Source organism: Pan troglodytes, chromosome 10 (assembly GCF_028858775.2).
Source record: "Pan troglodytes isolate AG18354 chromosome 10, NHGRI_mPanTro3-v2.0_pri, whole genome shotgun sequence".
Classification (NCBI taxonomy): Eukaryota; Metazoa; Chordata; class Mammalia; order Primates; family Hominidae; genus Pan; species Pan troglodytes.
Window position 1 is genome coordinate 63,063,723 of NC_072408.2, and position 27,688 is coordinate 63,091,410.

General features: G+C 45.9%; 1 protein-coding gene across 3 annotated transcripts in view; it reads right to left on the minus strand.

The window, feature by feature from the left end:
* Positions 1-24,699, minus strand: part of FGD4 (FYVE, RhoGEF and PH domain containing 4) — a 247,236-nt gene extending 222,537 nt beyond the window's left edge. For 2 of the 3 annotated variants that reach the window (XM_063785778.1, XM_009425618.5), the window contains exon 1: positions 24,241-24,699. In XM_063785778.1, coding sequence (XP_063641848.1) covers positions 24,241-24,487 — 247 coding nt within the window. In that variant the 5' untranslated portion in view covers positions 24,488-24,699. The remainder of the gene's footprint in view (positions 1-24,240) is intronic. The other variant, XM_063785787.1, reaches the window with a different exon arrangement.
* Between the last annotated feature and the right edge of the window lie 2,989 nt (positions 24,700-27,688).

Below are 27,688 nucleotides of genomic sequence, written 5' to 3' on the forward strand. Positions count from 1 at the left end.
CAGGAGATCGAGACCATCCTGGCTAACATGGTGAAACCCCATCTCTACTAAAAATACAAAAAATTAGCCGGGCATGGTGGCGGGCGCCTGTAGTCCCAGCTACTCAGGAGGCTGAGGCAGGAGAATGGCGTGAACTCGGGAAGCGGAGCTTGTAGTGAACCGAGATCCCACCACTGCACTCCAGCCTGGGTGACAAAGTGAGACTCTGTTTCAAAAAAAAAAAAAAAAAAGCAGCTCCCAATTTCAGAGATGCTTAAATGTGAAAAAAAATGCACATTTTAGATTGAATGAAATAGATTAAGAGATGGAAAACAGTAACAGCAATATTCCAAGCATCAGATGTTTTATAGTCTCATCTTTTTCTTTTTTTTTTTTGAGACAGAGTCTCATTCTGTCGCCCACACTGGAGTGTAGTGGCATGATCTCGGCTCACTGCAAGCTCCGCCTCCCGGGTTCACGCCATTCTCCTGCCTCAGCCTCCCGAGTAGCTGGGACTACAGGTGCCCGCCACCACGCCCGGCTAATATTTTGTATTTTTTTTAGTAGAGACAGGGTTTCACCATGTTGGCCAGGATGGTCTCGATCTCCTGACCTCATGATCCGCCTGCCTCGGCCTCCCAAAGTGCTGGGATTATAGGCGTGAGCCACCGCGCCCGGCCTATAGTCTCATCTTTTTCTATACAAGCTGTGAACTAAAATCCAGTTTCTAAACATGCATAGCTGCTTTTGTTTTGCTTTTGTTGTTGTTGGTTTTTTGTTTTTTGCTTTTAAAGCAAAGCCCACTAGAGACAGCACACACTGCTATTGACTGGTAAGGCAACAGCAGAAGAAAGGAGTCCTTTTATTAGGAGTCTTGATCTAAAAAGCCAAGTCCTAATAATGAAAAAACAATGAGCAAAGAAAGAGGAAGAAAATGGCTGTGAAAGAAGAGAGGACAGTGGAAATGGGATATGATAGAGAAAGCTACAAGATAAAAGAAATAGAAATTCCTGACAATGTAACAAAGCATTCTGGGGGCTTTCAGTGGAGGAGCAGCCAGATCCTACAGACCAACATGCTCTTGAAATAAGGCCCTATGACAACATCAGAAAGGATGCCAAGAAAATTGGAACTGTTAAACTAAAAGGGACATAAAGAAAGTCCAGTCCATGAATACTCAAAGAGAACAAAAAGTATACTATTCTCTAATACACCCCAGCACAAAATTGCTACACATTGCTGATGCAAGTATATGAATGGTGTAGACACACAAGGAAAGCTGAGTACCACTGATGTTATTTAGTTTGCAAGCTGGGATTACAGGTCAGAAAGAGTTACATCTGGCATTCCGTCTCCTCTATAGCAAAGCCACTAAGTCATCTAGCCTCTCCTTGAATATCCCTCATTATTAAGAAACTCATGATCACTGCAGAACCCTAATTCCACTTTCTGACAGTGTTGGTAGAAAATTCTTATGTTTGGTTGGGCATGGTGGCTAATGCTGGTAATCCCAGTACTTTGAGAGGCCAAGGCAGAAGGATCACTTGAGCCCAGGAGTTCGAGGTTGCAGTGAGTTATGATCATGCCACCATACTCCAGTTCAGGTGAAAGAGTGGAGACCCTGTCTCTTTAAAAAAATAAAAAGTAAAAAATAATTATTACATTGAACCAAAATGTACCAACTAGTTTGGGGTTCTTCTGTTTATTCAATATCTATTGAGCCCCTGAATGGACTTTGAGAGGCCCTTGAGGAGCAATGGATGACTACAGAATTAGGGGCTATAGGGCAGACACAGAGCAAAAACAAGAAGTTTGGTGAAGAAATTGAGGTGACTGACAACAGTGAAAGCAGGAGGAATTTTTTCTAGTCAGGGAAAGCTAGAAGAGGGCTGACCTCAGGTCCTAACCAGGAGATATGTGGGTCATAAAAGATGAACAACCGTCACTTGAGTGTCACCAGGGAATCAGTAATGTGGGAGAAAGCCAGGCTTCATGCAGAAAACTGTGTGGGTCTGTGTTGAAATTCAGGTTTTAGGGAATTTTCTAAACATAAAACTGGGGTTGCTCAAGACAGCACAGAAGGAAAGACTGAGGAAAGTGGTCAGCAATAAAAGGCAGTTTTGGAAGGGGCTAGGGAGGCAAGGGCTAAGCCAGAGGGATTGAAAGGGAACGGAAAGACATGCCCGGAAGAGCTTGCACCTAGGGCAGTAACTTGTAGTAGGTGCTAGATCCTTGTAAACAAACATGATCCAATGAGACAAGCATTAGATTAGAGATACACAAAAGCTGCCACAAGGAACTGTTAGGGCATGAAAACAATACCCCAAAATACGGCACTTTGGCATGCTGAACTAAGGCAGCAGCCACAGAGGCAGAGCAAGATGATGGAATAGAAGAAGCCTACACTGTTTGTCACCCCCCTCACCCCCAGGAGGAATATCAAATTTTAACAACTAACTACATACAAAAGGCAGCCATCTCAAATAACCAAAAATCAGGTGAGCATTCACAGTAGCTGGTTTTAACTTCATATCACTGAAAGAGACATTGAAGAGAATAGGAAAGACAGTCTTGAAGTGCCAATGCCAGCCCTCCCCCTTCTCCCAGCAGTGGCCACACGTGCAGATTTTGTGCTTTTGGGAGACGGACAGCACAGCAGTTGGGAGGCTTTGCTTGGAACTCAGTGCTGCCCTGTCAGTGATAAGCAGAACCAGGCTGCACTCAGATGACATCTAACCACGGAAGGAGCATTTGGACTGGCCTTAGCCAGAGGGAAATCACCCACCATAGCAGTCAGAGCTTGAGTTCCCACAAGCCTCACAACCACAGTCCAGAGTGCTCTGGGGCCCTAAGTGGTCTTGAGGGGCAGGTTAGGCCACAAGGACTGCAATTCCTAGGCAAGCCCTAGTGCTAAGCTGGGCCCAGAGCCAGTGAACTAGGGTAGGAGGCACACAACCTACTAAGACACCAGCCAGGGTGACTAAGGGAGTGCTTCTGCCATGCCTCCCCCATCCCCAGCAGTGGCTGCGTGGTGGGGAGAAATCTGTGCATTTAGTAGAGGGAGAATGCAGTGACTGGGGCACTTTAACTTAACTCAGTGCTGCCCTGTCACAGAGGAAACCTGGCAGGATTCACCACCTGCTGACTAAAGAGCGCCAAGGCCCTGAATTATCAACAGCACTACCCAGGTAGTATACCATAGGCACTGGGCTCTGAGACATGCTGGCTTCAGGTGTGACCCAGCACATTCCCAGCTGTGAGGGCTACGGTGAAAGACTCCTGTTTGAGAAAAGCAGGGGGAAAATAAAGGAGACTCTCTGTCTTGCACCTCAGGTATCAGCTCAGCCACAGAGGGTAGAGCAACAAGCAGACTTCTGAGGTCACTGAGTCCAGGCCTAGGCTCTTGGTCAGCATTTCTGGACCTGCCCTGAGCCAAAAGGTGAGTCCCAGACCTGGCAGCATTGGTCACAAGCTGACTGAAGAGCCCTTAGGCTTTAAGTATCAGTGATGGCCTGGCAGAACCCCCCCATAAGCCAGTGGTGATGGCAGCCACAGGGAGAGGATCTTCTGCCCGTGGAAAGGGGAGGGAAGAGTGGGAAGCAACTTGTCTTGTGGGTCACGTGCCACCTTAACCACAGTAGAACAAAACACCAGGTAAATATCTAAGGTTTTGACTTCAATCCCTGGTGTTCTCAGACAGCATCTATGAACCAATCTGGGGCCTAGTGGAACTCACCACCCTGGAGGGAAGGGCACAAACCTGGCTGGCTTTGCCACCTGCTGACTGCAGAGTCCTAGGGCCTGGAGTAAACTTAGGTGGTAGCCAGGTAGTGGTTACACTGGGCCTTGGGCAAGATCGAGTGCTATCCTGGCTTCAGGTCTGAACCAGTACAGTCCCAGTTGTGGTGGCCACGGGGTGCTGATGACACCCCACCCCCCAAGGTCCAGGTGGTTTAGCACAGAGAGAGACTCCATTTGTTTGGGAGAAAATAAAGGAAGAGAACAAGAGTCTCTGCTTGGTAATCCGGAGAATTCTTCCAGATCTTATCTAAGATCATCAAGGTGGTACCTCCATAAGTCGGCAAGAACCACAGAGTTATTCAATTTGGGCCCACATCCCCTCAAATACCTGAAAAGCCTTTCCAAGAAGGATGGGCACAAACCCAGACAGTGAAGACTACAATAAATACCTAACTCTTCAATGCCCAGTCATAGACAAATATCTACAAGGATGAAGACCATCCAGGAAAACATGACCTCGCCCAAAGAACTAAGGCACCAGGGCCAGGCGCGGTGGCTCACGCCTGTAATCCCAGCACTTTGGGAGGCAGAGGCGGGCGGATCACGAGGTCAGGAGATCGAGACCATCCTGGCTAACACAGCGAAACCCCGTCTCTACTAAAAATACAAAAAATTAGCCGGGCGTGGTGGCGGGCGCCTGTAGTCCCAGCTACTCGGGAGGCTGAGGCAGGAGAATGGCGTGAACCCAGGAGGTGGAGCTTGCAATGAGCCGAGATTGTGCCACTGCACTCCAGCCTGGGCGACAGAGTGAGACTCTGTCTCAAAAAAAAAAAAAAAGAACTAAGGCACCAGGGACCATTCCTGGAAAAAACAGAGATATGTGACCTTTCAGACAAAGAATTCAAAAGAGCTGTGGTAAGGAAACTCAAAGAAATTGAAGATAACATAGAGAAGGAATTGATAATTCTATCAGATAAATGTAACAAAGAGACTGAAATAACTAAAAAGAATTATGCAGAAACTAAAAATGGAATTGGCATACTGAAGAATGCATGAGTCTCTTATTAGCAGAACAGATCAAGCAGAAGAAAGAATTAGTAAGCCTGGTGTTGGAGACCAGCCTGGTTAACATGAGGAAATCCTATCTCTACTAAAAATACAAAAATTAGCCAGACATGGTGACATGTACCTGTAATCCCAGATACTCAGGAGGCTGAGGCATGAGAATCACTTTAACCTGGGAGGCAGAGGTTGCAGTGAGCCAAGATCGCACCATTGTACTCCAGCCTGGGTGACAGAGTGAGACTCTGTCTCAGAAAATAAATAAATAAATAACATATAATGGAGCTCCAATACATCTAGCACTTTTCAGTGGAAACCTTACAGGCCAGGAGACCTTACAGGCATGACATATTTAAAGTGCGGAAGAAAAAAAAAATTTACCCTAGAATAGTGTATCCAGCAAAAATATCCTTTAAGCTTGAAGGAGAAATAAAGACTTTCCCAGACAAACAAAAGCTGAGAGATTTTATCAACACCAGACCTGTCCTACAAAAAATGCTAAATGGTACTTCAATCAGAAAGAAAAGGACGTTAGGCCAGGCGCGGTGGCTCATGCCCGTAATTCCAACACTTTGGGAGGCCGAGGCGGGTGGATCACGAGGTCAGGCGTTCGAGACCAGCCTGACCAACATGATGAAACCTCATCTCTACTAAAAATACAAAAATTAGCCAGACGTGGTGGCATGCGCCTGTAGTCCCAGCTACTCAGGAGGCTGACGCAGGAGAATTGCTTGAACCCAGGAGGCGGAGGTTGCAGTGAGCCGAGATCGTGCCATTGCACTCCAACCTGGGTGACAGAGCAAGACTCCATCTCAAAAAAAAAAAGAAAAAGAAAAAGAAAAGGACGTTAATGAGCAATAAGAAATCATCTGAAAGTACAAAACTCACTGGTAATGGCACACAGAAAAACAGGAATATAACATGGCAATTTTTGGTGTGTGAAATACTCTTAAGTAGAAAGACTAAACCATGAACCAATCAGAAATAATAACTACAACTGTTCAAGACATAGACAGTGCAATAAGACATAAAAAGAAACAAAAGTTAAAAGGGGAGGAGAAAGTTATAGTTTTATTCATTTTCTTTTTTGCTTGTTTATTTCTGCAATCAGTGTTGTCATCCATTTAAAATAATGGGTTACGAGATAGTATTTGCAAGCCGAATACTAATTGTTGTGTTTTATGTGTGTCCATTGTGTGCATGTCCAACATACAATGGACACCCAAAAAATAAAAAGAAATTAAAGCGTAACATTGGAGAAAATCATCTTCACTAAAAGGAAGACAGGAAAGAAGGAAAGAAGGAAGAGAAGACCAAAAAACAACCAGAAGACAAATAAAATGGTAGGAGTAGTGCTTACCTACCAATAATAACACTGATTGTAAATCAACTAAACTCTCTAATCAAAAGACATACAGTTGGCCAGGTACAGTGGCTCACACCTGTAATCCCAGCACTTTGGGAAGCCAAGGTGAGCAGATTGCTTGAGCACAGGAGTTCAAGACCAGCCTGGGCAACACAGGGAAACCCTGTCTTTACAAAAAATACAAAAATTAGCTGGGCATGGTGGCATACACCTGTAGTCCCAGCTACTTTACTTGGAAGGCTGAAGAAAAGGATCACTTGAGCCCAGGAGGCAGAAGTTGCAGTGAGCTGAGATTGAACCACTGCACTTCGGCCTGGGTGACACACAACACAAAGACATGGAGAGGCTGAATGGATAAAAATGCAAGGCCCAATGAGCTGTTGCCTAAAAGAAACACACTTCATTTATAAAGATACAAATAGACTGAAAATAAATGAATGGAAAAAGATATTTCATGCCAATGAAAACAAAAAAAGAGCAGGAGTAGCTATACTTATATCAGATGAAATAGGTTTCAAGAGAAAAACTGTAAGAAAACACATATAACGTCACTATATAATGATAAAGGGGTCCATTCAGCAAGAGGATGTAACACCCAGATATAAAGGAAATATTATTAAGAGCTAAAGAAAGAGGCTGGGCGCGGTGGCTCACGCCTGGTATCCCAGCACTTTGGGAGGCCAATGCGGGCAGATCACGAGGTCAGGAGATCAAGACAATCCTGGCTAACACGGTGAAACCCGTCTCTACTAAAAATACAATAAATTAGCCAGGCGTGGTGGCAGGTGCCTGTAGTCCCAGCTACTCAGGAGGCTGAGGCAGGAGAATGGCGTGAACCCAGGAGACGGAGCTTGCAGTGAGCCGAGACTGTGCCACAGCACTCCAGCCTGGGCGACAGAGGGAGACTCTGTCTCAAAAAAAAAAAAAAAAAAGAGAGACAGATCCCAATACAGTAATAGCTGGAGACATCTAAATCCTACTTTCAGCATTGGACAGATCTTCTAGACAGAAAATAAACAAGGAAATATCAGACTTAATCTGCAGAATAGAACAAATGAACCTAATAAGTATTTATGAAACATTTCATCCAATGGCGACAGAACATCCTCCTGAGCATATGGATCATCCTCAAGGACAGATGACATGTTAGGTCACAAAACAAGTCTTAAAACATTCAAAAAAAACTGAAATAATAGCAAGCATCTCCTCTGACCACAATGAAATAAAGCTACAAATAAATAACAAGAGGAATTTTGGAACATATACAAACGCATGGAAGTTAAATAATATGCTCCTGAATGAACAGTGGGTCAATGAAAACATTATGAAGGAAATTGAAAAATTTATTGAAACAATAATAATGGAAACACAACTACCAAAATCTATGAGATACAGTGAAAGCAGTACTAAGAAGGAAATTTATACCTATGAGGGCCTACATCAAAAAGAAGAAAAACTTCAAATAAATAACCTAACATTCATCTTAAAGAACTAGAAGAGCAAGAGCAAACCGAACCCAAAATTAGAACAAACAATAAAGATCAGAGCAGAAATAAATACATTTGAAATGAATAAAATACAAAATATCAATAAATATCATTTGCAACAGCATGGATGGAACCAGAAGTCATTATGCTAAGTGAAATAGGTCAGTCACAGAAAGACAAACTTTGCATGTTCTCACTTATTTGTGGGTGCTAAAAAAATCAAAACTGAAGTCATGGAGATAGTAGAAGAATGATTACCAGAGGCTGGGAAGTGCAGCTGGGGAGGAGGGGAAATGGGGATGATTAATGAGTACAAAAAAAAATAGAAAGAATAAGTAAGACTTAGTACTTGATAGCACAACAGGGTGACTATAGTCAATAATTTAATTGGACATTTTATAACTAAAAGAGTGTAATTGGACTGTAACACAAGGATGAATGCTTCACAGGATGGTTACCCCATTTTCCACGATGTGATTATTACCTGTTGCATGCCTGTATCAAAGTATCTCACATACCCCATAAATATATACACCAACTCTATACCCACAAAAATAAATAAATAATTAAAAAAAAAAAAAAAAAGTAGGCTGGGTGCGGTGGCTCACGCCTATAATCCCAACAGTTTGGGAGGTCGAGGCAGGTGGATCACCTGAGGTCAGGAATTTGAGACCAGCTTGGTTAACATGGTGAAACACCGTCTCTACTAAAAATATAAAAATTAGCTGGGTGTGCTGGTGGGCACCTGTAATCCCAGCTACTCAGGAGGCTGAGGCAGGAGAATCCCTTGAACCCGGGAAGCGGGGGTTGTGGTGAGCCAAGATCATACCATTGCACTCCAGCCTGGTGACAGAGCAAGACTCCGTCTCAAAAAAAAAAAAAAAAAAAAAGTATCCTCAAGGTCTCTCTGACCTTCACTCCCCTATCTCTCAGTTATCTTTCTGTCCAAAAGTACAGGATGAGGCTGTTCTCTGTAGTTCCTTCATCTATCTAGAAACTGGACCCCCAAAGAATACAATTGCCTTCAATCCTGTTGACAAAAAAAGCAAATTCTGTAAAATATTTAAGGTTTATTCTGAGCCAAACATAAGTGACCATGGTCCGAAGTACAGTCTCCAGAGGTCCAGAGAAAGCACGCCCAAGGTGGTTGGATTATAACTTGGTTTTATACATTTTAGGGAGACTTCCAGATTGTGTCAGCAGGCTGCTGCTCCCACCAGATGCATAAGCCAGTACACACAAGCTCCCAGATGACCTTGAGGGCACAAATTACATGTTCAGTTTTCCCCAAAGATGCATGCAGCACAGTCCAAAGTGTGCCTTCCTCTGAACGCTTCTCTTAGACACAACAGTGGTATTAAAATTATGCATTATATTCCCCTTTCTAGGATGAAAATTACCAATACTGCTAACATACTGGTAAGTCATTAATATGACAGCATAATTTACACAGCACATTAATATCACGGCATAATTTACACAGCACGTAAATGTTACATGTTAGCCAACTTTCTGCAGAGTAAACGAAGATCATTTTGTTAAAAGTTTTTTTTTCTATAAATAGGTTTTTGGTAATTTTTTTAATATATACTTTAAGTTCTGGGATACACGTGCAGAACGTGCAGGTTTGTTACAAAGGTATACATGTGCTATGGTGGTTTGCTGCACTTATCAACCCATCATCTACATTAGGTATTTCTCCTAAAGCTATCCCTCCCCTAGCCCCCACCCTGTTGGTAATTATTTTTAATCAAATTGGCTATAATTTAAAAAAAATTTTTTTTTGGAGACAGAGTCTTACTCTGTCACCCAGGCTGGAGTGCAGTGGCTCAATTATGGCTCCACTGCAGCCTTGATTTCCCAAACCCAAGCAATCCTCCCACTTCAGTCCCCTGAGTAGTTGGGACCACAGGCATGCACCACCATGGCTGGCTAATTAAAAAAAAAAAAAAAAAAAAATTTCTAGAAAAGGGGTCTCTGGACAGGCGCGGTGGCTCATGCCTGTAATCCCAGAACTTTAGGAGGCTGAGGCAGGCAGAGCACGAGGTCTAGAGATTGAGACCATCCTGGCCAACATGGTGAAACCTCGTCTCTACAAAAAATACAAAAAATTAGATGGGTGTGGTGGAGACTGAGGCAGGAGGATCGCTTGAACCCAGGAGGCGGAGGTTGCAGTGAGCTGACATCGCGCCAATGCACTCCAGCCTGGCGACGGAGCGAGACTCCATCTCAAAACAACAACAACAACAAAACAAAAAGGGGACTCCCTATTGCCCAGCCGGGTCCTGAACTTCTGGGTTCAAGCAATCCTTCCACCTAGGTCTCCCAAAGTGCTGGAACACAGGTGTGGGCCACCATACCCAGCCTATAACAATTTCATAACTTCCAATTGAAGGAGCGCAAGGAATTTCCACCCCAAAACACAGCCTCCTGAGATAATGAGTATTTTGAATTAAAAGCCCTTAGAAATCAACAGGTATTAGGAATAGATTTTTCCTCTGTCTACATAAACACCAGATAGACCCAACAAAAACAATACTTTTTCCTTCTCTCCATTATCTCACAATCTACTGCAGAAAAGATGACCAAGAATGTAACCAGACCTAATCAGATCTTTCTACAAAATAACGTCTGCCTCTCGGGATCACTCCATTTCCAAAGAGAATCATTTACACATCAGTCTCTGTTCCCTCATCCATTCATTCTCCACAGTAATCAATTATTACTCAGCAGAATACCAAGATTCCCTATCTCCTCTTCCCCTCTGAAATAAGATTATGTAAGTATTTGGGCCCCATTGGGATACTGGGCAATCATTCTGTGATTCTCACGTGTGCACGTTAATAAATCTGTATGCTTTTTCTCTATGTGCCTTTTTTTTTTTTCTTTTGAGATGGAGTCTCGCTCTGTCACCCAGTCTGGAGTTCAGTGGCGCAATCTCAGTTCACTGCAACCTCCACCTCCTGGGTTCAAGAGATTCTCCTGCCTCAGCCTCCCGAGCAGCTGGGACTGCAGGCGCCCGCCACCACACCCTGTGAATTTTTGTACTTTTAGTAAAGACAGGATTTCACCATGTTGGTCAGGCTGGTCTAGAACTCCTGACCTCAGATAATTTGCCCACCTTCGCCTCCCAAAGTGCTGGGATTACAGGCGTAAGCCACTGCACTCAACCAGTATGCCTTTTTGAGTTGATTTTTATACCGCATTGTACTTGAAATGGTAAGCAATGACCCCTCAGTATTCTTCAATTTGGGGTATCTTATAATTTATATGGTTCCACATGCTGACTTTTCACCTCCTAGCATGTGTTTGTTGTTGTTGCTGTTGTGAGACGGAGTCTTGCTCTGTCGCCCAGGCTGGAGTACAGCGGCGCGATCTCGCCTTAGCGCAACCTCTGCCTCTCGGGTTCAAGCAATTCTCCTGCCTCAGCCTCCTGTGTAGCTGGGATTACAGGCGTGTGCCACCACGCCCGGCTAACTTTTGTATTTTTAGTAGAGAGGGGGTTTCACCATGTTGGTCAGGCTGGTCTCAACTCCTGACCTCGTGATCCGTCCGCCTCGGCCTCCCAAAGTGCAGGGATTACAGGCTTGAGCCACCGCGCCCCACCCACATGTTTTAAAAATACAAATGAGCGGCCGGGCGCAGTGGCTCACGCCTGTAATCCTAGCACTTTGGGAGGCTGAGCCGGGTGGATTGACTGAGGTCAGGAGTTCGAGACCAGTCTGGCCAACCTGGTGAAACCCCGTCTCTACTAAAAATACAAAAATTAGCCGGGCGTGGTGGCACACGCCTGTAATCCCAGCTACACAGGAGGCTGAGGCAGGAGAATCGCTGGAACCTGGGAGGCGGAGGCTGCAGTGATCCGATATCTCACCACTGCACTCCAGCCTGGGCGACAGAGTGAGACTCTATCTCAAAAAAAAGAAAGAAAGAAAAAAAAAGAGTTCATTGTAAAGTCATTGTGCTTTTTAAGACTATTATTAACATGTGGCCTAAAACAAAACCCTGTCAGAGGCTCCAGGGGACAACCCCAGCCTTGCAGAGCAGGGTGGACATTTGGCATTTTGTTCAAAGTTGTACTGAGGCTCAGTGCGGTTCCCAGAACTGTGGTAGCTCCCTGGTTTCCACAGACACTGCAGTTGATGAAGGCTGACAGTTTAATTCCAATGAACGGATGTGCATGTGCGACGGGCACAGCAACTGGGTTTGTTTTCACTCTATTCTCGCTTAAGTGAGGCAATAATACAAAGTTGACTGTGGGCTCCCAGAACACTTGCTGGTGCTAATGCCTACACTGTCAACTGCAATTCAAGAACAGATGACAAATTCAAGACAATGCCCTGCAAATGATGCCAATTTTTTTTTTTTTGAGACGGAATCTCGCTGTGTCGCCCAGGCTGGAGTGCAGTGGCACAATCTCGGCTCACTGCAAGCTCCGCCTCCCAGGTTCACGCCATTCTCCTGCCTCAGCCTCCAGAGTAGCTGGGACTGCAGGCGCCCGCCACCACACCCGGCTAATTTTTTGTATTTTTAGTAGAGATGGGGTTTCACCCTGTTAACCAGGATGGTCTCAATCTCCTGACCTCGTGATCCACCTGCTTCGGCCTCCCAAAGTGCTGGGATTATAGGCGTGAGTCACCGCACCCGGTCCATACTGGCAAATTTCTTGACTTTTTTTTTTTTTTGAGAGACAAGACAAGGTTTCACTACGTTACCCAGGCTGATTTGGAACTCCTAAACTCAAGCAATCCTCCCGATGTGGCCACCCAAACTGCTGGTTTTACAGATGTGAGCTACTGCGACTGGACCAAATGATGCCAAATATATTCCTGAAAACAAACATACACACAACTTCTAAAGTGTGATCAATGCATGACTAGTCTAGCTTTCATAGTTCAAATAAGACTAAATATTTGTGTGGATTTTAAAAGATATACCTATTCCAGGGGTTACTGGTAAGGTTTAACCAACAATCAATCACTAAGGCGATTATTTCTGGATCCCATCACAGACATCAGTAACAGGCAGCTGGGGAGACATGGAAGGTTTTTGACTATGGCAAAGATATGATCCATACTCAGATTTAAGAAAAATTACTGGGGGGAGGCTGGGCACAGTGGCTTACACCTGTAATCCCAGCACTTTGGAAAGCCGAGGCAGGCGGATCACCTGAGGTCAGGAGTTTGAGACCAGCCTGGCCAACACAGTGAAACCCCGTCTCTACTAAAAATATAAAAATTAACCAGGTGTGGTGGCAGGCGCCTGTAGTCCTAGCTACTTGGGAGGCTGAGGCAGGAGAATCACTTGAACCTGGGAGGCGGAGATTGCAGCGAGCGGAGATCGCGCCATTGCACTCCAGCTTGGGGGACAAGAGTGAGACTTCAACTCAAAAAAAAAAAAGAAAAAAAAGAAAAATTACTGAGGGGAGGAAAGAGTTATATAGAATGAATAGCAACACTATTGTTGAGAAATAGGCCAAAAATAAGGCAAAAACATTCAATGTGAAATGAAGGAAAACTGATAAGAACTGGTAGCTCATTGGGTAGCAGGTAGATTCCATTTTAAAACAGAATTTGAAGCCAAACAAGAGCTAGGTTAGTAAAATTGCCAAGGAAAGTCAGGAGAAGGGGCTGGATTGCAATGTAAAAAGAAATTGTGATTTGGTGCCCTTGGAGCATTTATATTCATTAAGCAGGCCCTTGAAAACGCGGAGTAGGTATAGATACCCTCTGCTGAACCTTCCCAGAGGGCAGATGGGACCCCCAATGAAGACAAGAGGAGAAAGGAGAAAATGGCAAAGCCAGAGGAAGAAAGTTGAAGAACCAATGAGGTAAGAAAATCAGGGTATCTCAGGTCATCAGAACCAAGAAAAGAGCTTTAAAAAGGTACAAATGTCACAGAAAAATTAAGAAGGGCTGAAAATAGGCGCTGAATGCTATTTGGGAATTCATTGCTGACCTTACAACTGCTAATCCAATGTTGTAAACACAAGCCAGTCCAAAAGAAGACAAGGAAGTGGTGAGGACGGGGTGAGGAAGATGAAGAAGTGAGGGCAGCAAGGCAGGTCCACACAGTAAGTTAAAGTCACTGGGAGGCAGCTCTAGAAAATTTCAAGGTTTAAAGTCTAGGATGGTGAGGTCGAGGCAGGTGGATCACTTGAAGCTAGGAATTCAAAACTAGTCTGGCCAACAAGGCGAAACCCCATCTCTATTAAAAATACAAAAATTAGGCTAGGCGCGGTGGCTCACACCTGTCAACCCAGCACTATGTGAGGCCGTGGTGGGCGGATCACCTGAGGTTGAGAGTTAAGACAAGCCTGACCAACATGGGGAAACCCCGTCTCTACTAAAAATACAGAATTATCCGGGTATGGTGGCACATGCCTGTAATCCCAGCTACTCGGGAGGCTGAGGCAGGAGAATTGCTTGAACCCGGGAGGCAGAGATTGCAGTGAGCCGAGATTGCACCATTGCACTCCAGCTTGGGCAACGAGAGCGAAACTCTGTCTTAAAAAAAAAAAAAAAAAATTGGCTGTACATGATGGTGTGGCCTGTAATCCCAGCTACTGAGGAGGCTGAGGCAGGGGAATCGTTTGAACCTGGGAGGTGAAAGTTGCAGTGAGCCAAGATGGCACCATCGCACTCCAGCCTGGGCAACAAAGCAAGGCTCTTTATCAAAAATAAATAAATAAATAAATAAAGTCTAGGATTACCTCATTGGGGGTGAGGAGGGGAAAAAATAGCCTATAAATGAGAGTAAAGGGGCAAACCATGGAAGGTAACAGAGGAGAAATGTCTCTGAGGACTGGGTTTATCTGCCAGATTAGTAAAAAGGAGAGGGCTGCAATAAAGGAGTCTATAAACCAAGTCTGAAGTGACAGGTCGGTTGAGCTCACCTCAGATACCCCAGTATGATAAAAATTGTGTATCGGCACAAATTCAGGTCTACTTCAAGAGGGAGAGGGTGGAGTTGAGACAAAAGAACAAAGTAGGAAAGACCTGTAACAGATACAAAAAGTGCAATGAGGAGTCAAACAGAAATGAGCAAAAAGTATGCCAGAAAGTGCAGAGGGCCCAGATTATGTATTGAGGGACAATCTATAGCATTCCTTGTCTTATTCCTGCAAATCTCGGCAACCTGTCCTCAGGACCAAAGTGGGGTTTACCCATGTTTGGGAATGCACAGAAGCTTATAAACCTGGTTGTACATCAGGATCGTCTGGGCACTTGTTAAAAATACAGCTTCTTGGCCAGGCGTAGTGGCTTGTAATCCCAGCACTTTGGGAGGCCAAGGCAGGTGGATCACCTGAGGTCAGGAGTTCAAGACCAGCCTAGCCAACATGGTGAAACCCCGTCTCTACTAAAAGTACAAAAATTAGCTGGGCGTAGTGGTAGGTGCCTGTAATCCCAGCTACTCGGAAGGCTGAGGCAGGAGAATCATTTGAACCCAGGAGGGGGAGGTTGCAGTGAGCCGAGATCGTGCCATTCCACTCCAGCCTGGGGAACAAGAGTGAGATACTGTCTCAAAAAAAAAAAAAAAAAAATACAGCTTCTTGGCCGGGCGTGGTGGCTCACGCCTGTAATCCCAGCACTTTGGGAGGCGGAGGCGGGTGGATCACGAGGTCAGGAGTTCAAGACCAGCCTGGCCAAGATGGTGAAACCCCATCACTACTAAAAATACAAAAATTAGCTGGGCATGGTGGCAGGTGCCTATAATACCAGCTACTTGGGAGGCTGAGGCAGAGAATTGCTTGAACCTGGGAGGCGGAGGTTGCAGTGAGCTGAGATCACACCACTGCACTCCAGCCTGGGTGACAGAGCAAGACTCTGTCTCAAAAAAACAAAAAACAAACAAACAAAAAAAAACAGCTTCTCTAACCCTACCCCTCAGATTCTGAGTCACTATGTCAAGGGTGTGGCTAGAGATTTTTAATTAGCAATCCCAAGTAATTCTGAAACAGCTGGTAGAATGGCATTTGGAAGCCAAGCAGATCATCAGAATTATCTAATATACTTTTTAAAAATGCAGATCCATAAGTTCCTGTCCAAACCTACTGAATCTCTCACCACATTTCACATGCATAAATTTTTTCTTTTTTTTTTTAATTTTTTTGAGATGGAGTCTAGCTCTGTCACCCAGGCTGGAGTGCAGTGACACAATCTCAGCTCACCGCAAACTCTGCTCCCTGGGTTCAAGCGATTTTCCTGCCTCAGCCTTCCAAGTAGCTGGGATTACAGGCACCCACCACCACGCCTGGCTAATTTTTGTATTTTTAGTAGAGACAGGGTTTCACCATGTTGGCCAGGCTGGTCTCAAACTCCTGACCTCAAGTGATCCGCCTGCTTCTGCCTCCCAAAGTGCTGGAATTACACACATGAGCCACTGCGCCCAGCCCCACATCCATATATTTAAATGCATCATGTAGGCTGGGCGCAGTGGCTCAGGCCTGTAATCCCAACACTTTGGGAGGCTGAGGCGGGTGGATCACCTGAGGTCGGGAGTTCGAGACCAGCCTACCAACAAGGAGATAACCTCTTTACTAAAAATACAAAATTAGCCAGGCGTGGTGGCACATGCCAGTAATCCCAGCTACTTGGGAGGATGAGGCAGGAGAATCACTTGAACCCAGGAGGCGGAGGTTGCAGTGAGTCAAGATCGCGCCACTGCACTTCAGCCTGGGCAACAAGAGCAAAACTCCATCTCAAAAAATAAAATAAAATAAAAAATAAATGCATCATGTTCTAATCCTTTTTCAATCAATTTTCCAGCAAACGCGTATTTGAAAAAAAAAAAGAGATTTGAGTAAGAGCAATACAAGTAAGTACTATTGATTGAATTCTGGTTCTGAACCAGAACTATATGTATGTTATCTCCCTATAAAAGGACTGACTCCAACAGCAGGTGACCTCAGGCAGACCCCCAATCAAGTTCCCGTTCCCTCAACAAATTCCAGTTCCTCTTCTCTGTTACCAGTTAAAACCATGAACCTAGATTTCCTTCAGCAGAGAAAAGGAATGCAAGCAAGCAGGTGACTGTGGAGTAAGAGTCTCTCAATGCTCTTAGGTCCACAAGTTTACATGGCTATTCATTAAAAGACCACTGACTAGGCCTGGCGCAGTGGCTCACGCCTGTAATCCCAGCACTTTGGGAGGCCGAGGCGGGTGGATCACCTGAGGTCGGGAGTTTGAGACCAGCCTGACCAACTTGGAGAAACCCCATCTCTACTAAAAATACAAAATTAGCCAGGCATGTTGACGCTTGCCTGTAATCCCAGCTACTTGGGAGGCTGAGGCAAGAGAATTGCTTGAACCTGGGAGGCGGAGGTTGTGGTGAGCCGAGTTCACTCCATTGCACTCCAGCCTGGACAAGAGTGAAACTCCTTCTAAAAAAAAAAAAAAAAAACCACTGACTGCTCTTTAAACTGTTCTTGGAGCCAGGCGCGGTGGCTCACGCCTGTAATCCCAGCACTTTGGGAGGCTGAGGCGGGCGGATCACAAGGTCAGGAGATCGAGACCATCCTGGCTAACACGGTGAAACCCCGTCTCTACTAAAAATACAAAAAATTAGCCGGGCGTGGTGGCAGGCGATTGTAGTCCCAGCTACTCTGGAGGCTGAGGCAGGAGAATGGCGTGAACCCGGGAGGTGGAGCTTGAAGTGAGCCGAGATTGCGCCACTGCACTCCAGCCTGGGTGACAGAGCCAGACTCTGTCTCAAAAAATAAAAATAAAAAATAAAAATAAATAAGCTGTTCTTGGAAGGAAATTCTTATAAGAAACCTTTCCTGGTTCCAATTTCAGAGCCCATCTTTAAGGAGCTTCTAAGAAGCATTAATGATATTCATGCACATGCACACCATCCATCATTTTAGTGTAAATCTTTACTTGTTTAGAACATTGTATGATTCTAATAATACTAAAGATACTTTTATTTAAAAATATAATACAGATTTTTTAATGTTACAAATAACATTAGCTCTAACATATGAATGCAAATGACCTATGGTTATTGCTTTACGTTGGGCCACTCAAAGCCCTGGAAAACCTTAAGAACAGGTGTTAACAGGCATGCAAGCACTGAAGCCAGTGACATAAGTCTGAATCCTGCCTCTGAAATTTACTAGGTGCAGGGTACTGCAATAGGACTTTCTGAAACTTTTTTTCCTTCCCTAAAATTGTAATAATACCACCTATTTTTTCAGGGTTGTTATAAGAACTAGAGGTAACATACACATAGTCCTGGTTCAGTGCCAGAATTCAATCAATAGTACTTTTTTGTATTGCTTTCACCAAAATTTCTATCCCTCTTCCCCAGAGATGAAATTAGTACTCTAGAAGTTCTCAGGATACTGGGGTATATGTTGAAAATGTGAGCATTCCAGCCATGGTGAGTACCAGAAAAAAAAAAACTGTACTTACATAGAAAGTTTACCAAGTAAATAATGTGAAAAGTCCCTCACCACAAAGCACCGAGATGCTGAATAAATTACAACAGATATTCAAATACTCAGATACAACAAATGCATGGCTGAGCTCATAACAAAATAAAGGAGGTGCCCAAAGGCAAGCAAAAAAAAAAAAAAGAACCCAAAACCTAAACACAAGTAACTAACTTGTAAGACCATGCTGCCCAAGAGGCAAAGTCATTGCCAGGAACCCGAAAGCCTAGGGGACTAAGAGCCTTGCAGGGGACCGAAGTTTTGGCCTTGGGTTTTCACAATAGGAAAAAGCTGAACCTGAGGCCTGGAACTAAGGTTCCACAAAAGGGAGCATTGGGCCGGGCACGGTGGCTCACATCTGTAATCCCAGCACTTTGGGAGGCTGAAGTGGGAGGATCACTTGAGGTCAGGAGTTGGAGACCAGCCTGGCCACCATGGTGAAACCCCATCTCTACAAAAATACAAAAATTAGCCAGGTGTGGTGGCGGATGCCTGTAATCCCAGCTAATTGGGAGGCTGAGGCAGGAGAATCACTTGAATCTGAGAGGCGCAAGTTGCAGTGAGCCAAGATCACGCCACTGCATTCCAGCCTGGGCAATAGAGCGAGGTTCTGTCTAAAAAAAAAAAAAAAAAAAAAAGGTGAGCGCACCCCAGCACTTTGGGAAGCTGAAGCAGGCGGATCACAAGGTCAGGAGTTTGAGACCAACCTGGCCAATATGGCGAAACCCCATCTCTACTAAAAAATACAAAAATTAGCCAGGCGTGGTGGCGCACGCCTGTAGTCCCAGCCACTCAGGAGGCTGAGGCAAGAGAATCACTGGAACCTGGGAGGCAGAGGTTGCAGTAGCTGAGATGGCGCCACTGCACTCTAGCCTGGGCAACAGGGTGAGACTCCGTCCCAAAAAAAACCACTTTGAGAGAGGGTAACCAAATGACTTCTAGATCTTTAAATTTATGGGGCCACAACAGTCAAAATGTTCCCCCCACTCCATGCCTAAAGACAACCTGGTGTCTTTTACCCTCTTCGCTCTCATAGCACTTCTTAGCAACTTGCTTAGGACTAAGACTAAAGAAGCCAACTCATTTTCCAAAGAGGCTACTTATGAATATGGTAAAGAGCACTGCCTCTGATGCCAAACACCCTTGTGTTTGAATCCTGGCTAACCAACTACCAGTTAATAATGCCAAGCCAGTTAGTAAAACTCTGTCTCAAATTTTCAGTTGTAAAATGAGCATAATGTTACCTACTTAGTAAATTGCTGTAAATTTACACACATGCATATTTGTGTGTACCACAATACAGTTCTCAGTGTAGAAAATGCATTCAATAGGCCGGGTGCAGTGGCTCACGCCTGTAATCCCATCACTTTTGGGAGGCCGAGGTGGGTGGATCACCTGAGGTTGGGAGTTCGAGACCAGCGTGACCAATATGGAGAAACCCGTCTCTACTAAAACTACAAAATTAGCTGGGCTTGGTGGCGCATGCCTGTAATCCCAGCTACTCGGGAGGCTGAGGCAGGAGAATCGCTTGGACCCGGGAGGCGGAGGTTGCCTTGAGCCGAGATCAGGCCATTGCACTCCAGTCTGGGCAACAAGAGCGAAACTCCATCTCAAAAAAAAAGAAAAGAAAAGAAAATGCATTCAATAGCCAGTTGCGGTGGCTCAAGCCTATAATCTCAGCACTTTGGGAGGCCGAGGCGGGTGGATTATCTGAGGTCAGGAGTTTGAGACCAGCCTCGCCAACGTGGTGAAACCCCGTCTCTATTAAAAGTACAAAAATTAGCCGGGCGTGGTGGCAGGTGCCTGTAATCCCAGCTACTCGGGAGGCTGATGCAGGAGAATTGCTGCAACCCAGGGGGTGGAGGTTGCAGTGAGCCAAGATCGTGCCATTGCACTCCAGCCTGGGCGACAAGAGCGAAACTCTGTCTCAAAAAAAAAAAAAAAGAAAGAAAGAAAGAAAGAAAAGGAAAGGCATTCAATGAACAGTAGTTGTTATGAACATCATAGGGGGACAGCATTAATTCACTAATTTATTTAAGTATCTATAGAGTGTCTCCTATATGCCAGTACTAGTGCTAGACTTTTGGGGACACAGAGATGAGTAAAAATAATGACTCCTTGTTATGATACTGTTTGCTCTGTGCCAGACATTTACCTATACAATTTTACTTAATTCTACCAGCAACCTTATTAAGTACTGTTTTTTTGGGGTGTGTGTGTGTGTGTGTGTGTGTGTGTGTGTGTGTGTTTAAGAGATGGAATCTTGGCCGGGCACAGTGACTTACGCCTGTAATCCCAGCACTTTGGGAGGCTGAGGCGGGTGGATCACAAGGTCAAGAGATCAAGACCATCCTAGCCAACAAGGTGAAACCCCGTCTCTACTAAAAATACAAAAATTAGCTGGGCATGGTCGTGTGTGCCTGTAGTCCCAGCTACTAGGGAGGCTGAGGCAGGAGAATCACTTCAGCCCAGATGGCGGAGGTTGCAATGAGCCGAGATTGCGCCACTGCACTCCAGCCTGGCAACAGGGTAAGACTCAGTCTCAAAAAAAAAAAAAGATGGAGTTTTGCTACGTTGCTCAGGCTGGAGTGCAGTAGCTATTCACAGGTGCAAACATAGCATACTTCATCCTCAAACTCATGGCTTGTAGTGATTCTCCTGCCTCAGCCTCCCAAGTAGCTGAGACTATAGGAGTGCACCGATTATAAGGACTGTTATCTCTGTTGTCCAGATGAAGAAACGTAGAAATTAAGAGACAGTCCAATTCACACAGCTAGCTATGGAAGAGGGACTAGAACGTGAGTGCTATATAACCCCAAAGCCTATGTCTTAATTGCTTCACCTTTCTGTTTCACTTAAATGGGGAGCTTCACATTCAGGAATACACAAAGGATGCAGTTGGTACACTTTATTATTTTTGCCAGAAAGCATAGAACTCTAAAAACAGCAGGGTTTATAACCACAGAACATGACATAACAATGCTAAATGGCATTTTCTGCCAGGTTCTTGAGCTTTCAGTTTTTGTTCCTTCTTCTTTAAGAGGGAAAGTGACATTTCAATTGAGTAATGCCTACTTTGTAATGCGTTTAAATTTTGTGGTTTTCATATATAAATATTTTCCTAGGTGCTATAGAATGAACTGGCACTTTTCAGTAACTTAAATCTGGTTTACTTTTTGATGAGGGGGAAGAACAGACTTATCTAATACTATTGAACTAATAGGGAGGCAGATTTGAGTCAAAGAAGAAAGCACTTTCTAAAATATTTTTTACCCTTCCCAAATTGAACAGGGTGTGGTCATCCAGTAGTTTGAGACTACTTCTCAAAACACTAGATCATTCTCCTACAGATATTACAGATTTTATCATGGTAAGGGGAATGGCTGTACCTATTAAGATAATTACTTTTCGACCCTGAAAATAGCAACAAGAATTTTGAGTTTCAGCCGGTTTACAATATCGAGACAATGTAACACACCTAGAAAAGGTAGTGCTAGGTTCTCCATTTTAAAAAAACTGCTCTGGGTTTTCTTTGAATTAAAAAAAAAATGGTGTGTGCCTTAAGTCCCATCTACTTAAGAGACTGAGGCAGAAGGACAGCTTTGAGCCCATGAGTTCGAAGCTATAGTGAGCTACGATTGTACCTATGAATAGGCACAGCACTCTAGCCTTATCCTGGGCAACACAGTGAGACCCCATCTCTCTCTGACTCCCCTCCCCTCTCTCTCTCTCTCCCTCTCTCTCTCTTTTTGAGACAGGGTCTCACTCTGTTGCCCAGGCTGGAATACAGTGAAACGATCATGGCTCACTACAGCCTCCACCTCCTGAGCGCAAACGATCCTCCCACTTCAGCCCACACGGGGTCATTTTTTGCAGAGACGGGGTTTTGAAATGTTCCCAGGCCGGTCTCAAACTCCTGGGCTCAAGCGATCCTCCCCCTCGGTCTCCCAAAGTGCTGGGATTACAGGCGTGAGCCCCCGTGCCAAGCAATCCCGTCTCTTTAAAAAAAAAAAAAAAATGCCTGGCCAACATGGTGAAACTCCGTCTCTACTAAAAGTACAAAAAATTAGCCGGGCGTGGTGGCGGGCGCCTGTAGTCCCAGCTACTCGGGAGGCTGAGGCAGGAGAATGGCGTGAACCCGGGAGGCGGAGCTTGCAGTGAGCCGAGATTGCGTCACTGCACTCCAGCCTGGGCGACAGAGCCAGACTCCGTCTCAAAAAAAAAGTACAAAAATTAGCTGTGCATGGTGGCAGGCACCTGTAACCCCAGCTACTCGGGAGGCTGAGACAGGAGAATCTTGAAGCCAGGAGGCAGAGGTTGCAGTGAGCCGAGATTGCGCCACTGCACTCCAGCCTGCGGGACAGGAGCAAAACTGCGTCTCAAAAAAAAAAAAAAAAAAAAGAATGGAAAAGAGAAAAAGCAGAGCCACCTTACAGAAATGATTTGTAGACTGCCACAACTCCCTTTTACCCTTACTGCTAAGAGGGCACTTCCTCTTTTCCCCTACTCAATGGGTTTGTAATTTAGCCAGGTGATTTTAAGTAAAATGGTAGAATAAAGAATTTGGGGCCGGATGTGGTGGCTCACATCTGTAATCCCAGCACTTTGGGAGGCTGAGGCAGGCGGATCACTTGAGATCAGGAGTTCGAGACCAGCGTGGGCAACATGGTGAAACCCCCGTATCTACTAAAAACAGAAAAATTAGTTGGGCGTGGTGGCGCATGCTTGCAATCCCAGCTACTTGGGAGGCTGAGGCAGGAGAATCGCTTGAACCCGGGAGGCAGAGGTTGCAGTGATCTGAGTTCATGCCACTGCACTCCAGCTTGGGCGACAGAGTGAGACTCCGTCTCACAAAAATAAGGAATTTGGTGCCCACTATTCTCCAACTGAAAACAGTTGATGATTAACAAATTCTGTACATTAAATAACTTGAAAACCCATTAAATAAATACCTTCGATCCAAAGCAAATCATTTTCATTTGATAAGGAAGAAAACACCCTCCCATTAATTTGAGTGAATCACACCTAAGACTGGAAGAGAGTTCAGAAACTGTTTCAAACTAGTGTCCTCATTTTGAAGACAAGGAAATGAAGACCGAAGGCACTGTAATTCAGGTACTTGTTTACATATTTTCTCACCTCACAATTTCTGCCCTTATCTACTGTAGTTATATCTTTTAAATTCATCATGTTTTTCTGCTCTATGCCTACTACAAGTTCAGAACCAGGACTAAAAGGGAACATTTAAAAGCTCTAATATTTATCATATTTAAATCGTCATATTTGCTTAATCAGAATGAAATGCGTGAAAGTAATTAGAATTATTTGTATTTCTGCTGCTCAAATGAGGTTTTGCCTCGTAAGCTGGTCTACATACCAGACATCTCTGGTTACCGCATAAAGGAGGGGAGGGGATTTTAAAGAAGTTTTGCAAATCAAAGAAAAAAGAAATCCCTAGTTTCAAACTCGCCTGGGGAGAAGAGAACACATTTACAAGACAGGGGAGATTACGTGGCCTTGAATAGATCGCCTTGAATAGATCACCTTGAGGACTTCTTTAAGATTCAATGAGAACTCAGAAATCAAAACACCGCATTACTGACATCTGAACCTATTAACATGAAAACAGCAATAATGATTCCGTTTTCTGATGTTAGGAACAGCTTTCCTTGCCGCTTTTCACAGTCAGCCTGGGAGTCAAGCGTCCCTTTAAGAAAATCCAGGCACTAAGAAGGTTGCTCACCACACCTAGGTTGTCAGACCTGGGCGGACACCAGCCTCCCCTTCACCGTATTAGGCCTCCACCACGGCTGCCCAAAGCAGGAATTTAGCGAAGCCGCTTAAGCTTCAGTAGCTAGAAAACTGGTCTTTTCAAATCCTAACAAAAGTTAGAGAGAAAAAAAGAATTCTACCTTTACTTTCTAAATTTTCTGAGAAGTGACCTCCAGGGCAAGCTCGGCGGTAGGCGGGTTCCTGCCCAAGGTCCTCTGGGGGAAGGGACAGCATAGCTAAGAGAGTGGGTGGCCGAGCGCAGCCTTCCACAACGAATCTCCCGAACCAGTTACCTCCGCAGCGGGGGACGAGAGGGCGCACCTGCAGGGCGCTGGGAGCGCCCCTCACCCGCACCTACGCGCCGGGGCCACCCTTCCCCCGCGCCCCGAGGCGCTTACCTGTGGCTCCTGAGGGCACCTGGCCCTTGAAGGCAGCGGTCCCTACACGTCCCAGGTGCGACGCGGGCCTGCTCCAGGGCCGGGGCACCCCGGGCGGCAGGTAGGAGGGGTTGGACTTCCGCCGGATCGCCACCCGCCTGAAGTTGGAGCCGCCCTCGTCGCTCATCCTGCCGGGCTCGACCGCCGCTCCCCGACTCCTCCCGCTCCCGTCCAGCCGCGAGCGGCCCCTGGGGGGCGTCGCCTGCATGACCAGGTTCGGCGCGACTCCGGAGGCGCCCTCTACTGCGGGGTCTCCTCAGCGAGTGCCTCCTCTCCCTCTCCTTCCCGGGACGCTCCCACCCGGCGTCGCGGCGAGTTTGGCTGCGACTCCTCCTGCGGCAGTCGCAGCGCCTCGGTAACTGCAGCTCCCGCACTCACTCAAAGCCGCTACCGCAGCTGCCAGGTCGGGGCTGCCTCCACCCCTTCCTCTCTGAAGCCAATCGCCAGCAGGCCCCCAAGGGCGGGAGAAGGAGAGCGCAGAGGGCCTGTTAGCGCCGCCGCCGCCGCCTCCTCCGGCCGGGGAAGCAGCCAAGAACTTGCTGTGCCCAGCGGAGCGCCCTGGGCGCGGCCCCGGAGCCGGAGCCGGTTCGCTCTGGCCGGCCCCGCCCAGCCGCGCCACTGCCTCGCCCTTTGGCCGAGGGGAGCCGCGCGGGCGCGCACCTGCGGCCGCACACCTGGGGTGCTGCGAGGCGGGGGCCGCGCTCACCTGCTGGCCACGCAGTGCACTCGGGAAGAAGTCCAGCTACTCTGGACCATGTCCAGGGTGCTTGCATTCTCGCAGACCCGCACTCTGAGGGTCGCGTATGTGTCTCAAGCCGTTGTGCTGAACCCTTGATCTTATGTCCTAAAACTACCGAATAAGTATTTCAGATAAGGAAACCAAGGTGCTGAACCTACAGTGGGGTCATATAGCACTGCAGAGCTGGAGTCTCCGCACCGAAGTCTGTCCTTACTCCACTGAACCAAATATCTTGCCAGGAGTATCGGAACAGAAAATGAAATAAGAGGTGTGGAAATAAAAGAGGGGTAGAGGTTAACAATCCAAAGGTTTCCAGAAGAGCAGCAGACCCTCCATTCAGGACTTCATTAGGAATGCACTTTACAGTCCTTTTGTTTGTTTTGAGACAGGGTCTCGCTCTGTCACCAAGGCTGCAGTGCAGTGGTGTGATCATAGCTCAGTGCAGCCTCGACCTTCTGGTCTCAAGCGATTCTCCTGCCTCAGCCTCCTGAGTAGCTGAGACAACAGGGGCGCGCCACTACTGCTGGCTAATTTTTGTAGTTCTTGTAGAGATGAGGCCTCGCTATGTTGCCCAGGCTGGTCTCTAACTCTTGGGCTCAAGCAATCCTACTGCCTTGGCCTCCCAAAGCTCTGGGTTACAGGCTTGAGTCACTGCGCCCAGCCTAGAGTCCTTTTAAATTATCATGTTTTCATTTTTAACACCAGCTAAATACTAACTTGAAGAAATGCTTTTTTGTTTGTTTTTTAGATACCGGGTCACACCCTGATCCAAGCTGGAGTGCAGTGGCCCTATCAACTCACTGCAGCCTCGACCTCCTGGGCTCAAGGGATCTTACTGCCTCAGCCCCACCACTAGCTGGAACTACAGGCCCATGCCACCACACTCAGCTAATTAGTAGTAGTAGTATTTATTTATTTATTCTTAGTGGAGATGAGGTTTTCCTATGTCGACCAGACTGGTCTCCAATCCCTGGGCTCAAGCATTCCTCCCACCTTGGCCTCCCAAAGAGCTAGGATTACAGCCGTGAGCCACAGTGCCTGACCAAAAAAATACATTTTAAATTGACTTGCTTATCTGCATTTGAAAATTCACTATTCTAATAACAAAGAGGCTGTGTCCCAAAAATCACACAGATAGGAGGCAAAAAGCCACCATTACAAGTATCCCAGCTCAAGCCAAGTTCCCCAGCCATCACTTCCATCTTGGAAGCCACCCCGCCTTTCTTCACATGGTCATTCATCCAGGTACCATCTCCAGCCCCCTGAAGTGTAATAGTAATTCGATCTTTCTCAGCCTTTGTGAAGGGCAGTTCAACTGTTTCAGTCTCACTGGCTGCTACCCAAATAAACGTACTCCCAAAAAGAAGGAACTAGCCCTCTAATGTTTTATGCAGCCATTCAGACCTTTATTAAAAGGAGCTTTTGCTCTCTTAGGATTTATTCTCTTTCTGACAGCGGCACTGTTATCTACTGTGCCATATAGTATCAAAAGTAATTTAAACAAGTAGTTTCAAATATAAATTAAAGCAGAAAGTTTTGCCTCCATATACATAAATTAACTATAAATGCAAATTTCTAACTTAGTTTATTTGCCTCAATAAAAAGATGGTGTTGAAATCAACAATACTATAGTAGCACGTTGGCTTAGAGCAGCCTTTTTCTCTTTTTTTTGAGACAGAGTTTTGCTCGTTGCCCAGGCTGGAGTGCAATGGCGCGATCTCGGCTCACTGCAACCTCCTCCTCCCGGATTCAAGGGATTCTCCTGCCTCAGCCTCCCGAGTAGCTGGATTACAGGAACCTGCCACCACACCCAGCTAATTTTTGTATTTTTAGTAGAGATGGGGTTTTCACCATGTTGGCCAGGCTGATCTCGACCTCCTGACCTCAGGTGACCCGCCCGCCTTGGCCTCCCAAAGTGCTGGGATTACAGGTGTGAGCCATCACGCCCGGCCATATTATACTTTTGTACATACCATGATAAGATCAACAGAAGGTGACACACTGAGGCTATAAGACTATTGTGCCAATCTATAATTCTAAATTTACATCTTTCTCTAATGACACTATTGCTTTATACAAGGCTCACACATCTACTAGGCATTTGCAGTAGCCCACACAGCTCTGCATGATTAGAATTCAGCAGAGGCTGGGCACAGTGGCTCGTGCCTGTAATCCCAGCACTTTGGGTAGCTGAGGCACTAGGATCGCTTGAGCCCAGGAGTTTGAGACCAGCCTGGGCAACATAGTGAAATCCTGTCTCTACAAAAAAAAAAAAAAAAAAGATAATGCAATGGCATGACCTTGGCTCACTGCAACCTCTGCCTCCCGGGTTCAAGCAATTCTCCTGCCTCAGCCTCCCGAGTAGCTGGGATTACAGGCGTGTGCCACCATGCCTGGCTAATTTTTGTATTTTTAGTAGAGGCGGGGTTTCACCATGTTGGTCAGGCTGGTCTTGAACTCCTGACCTTGTGATCCACCCGCCTCCACCTCCCAAAGTGCTGGGATTACAGGCGTGAGCCACTGCGCCAGGCCAATTTTGTTTTTTTTTTATTAGCCGGGCATGATGGCATGCACTTGTAGGTAGGAGAAACAGTTGAGCCCCAGAAGTTGAGAATGCAGAGAGCCATGATTGTGCCACTGCACTCCAGCCTGGGCAAAAAAGTGAGACCT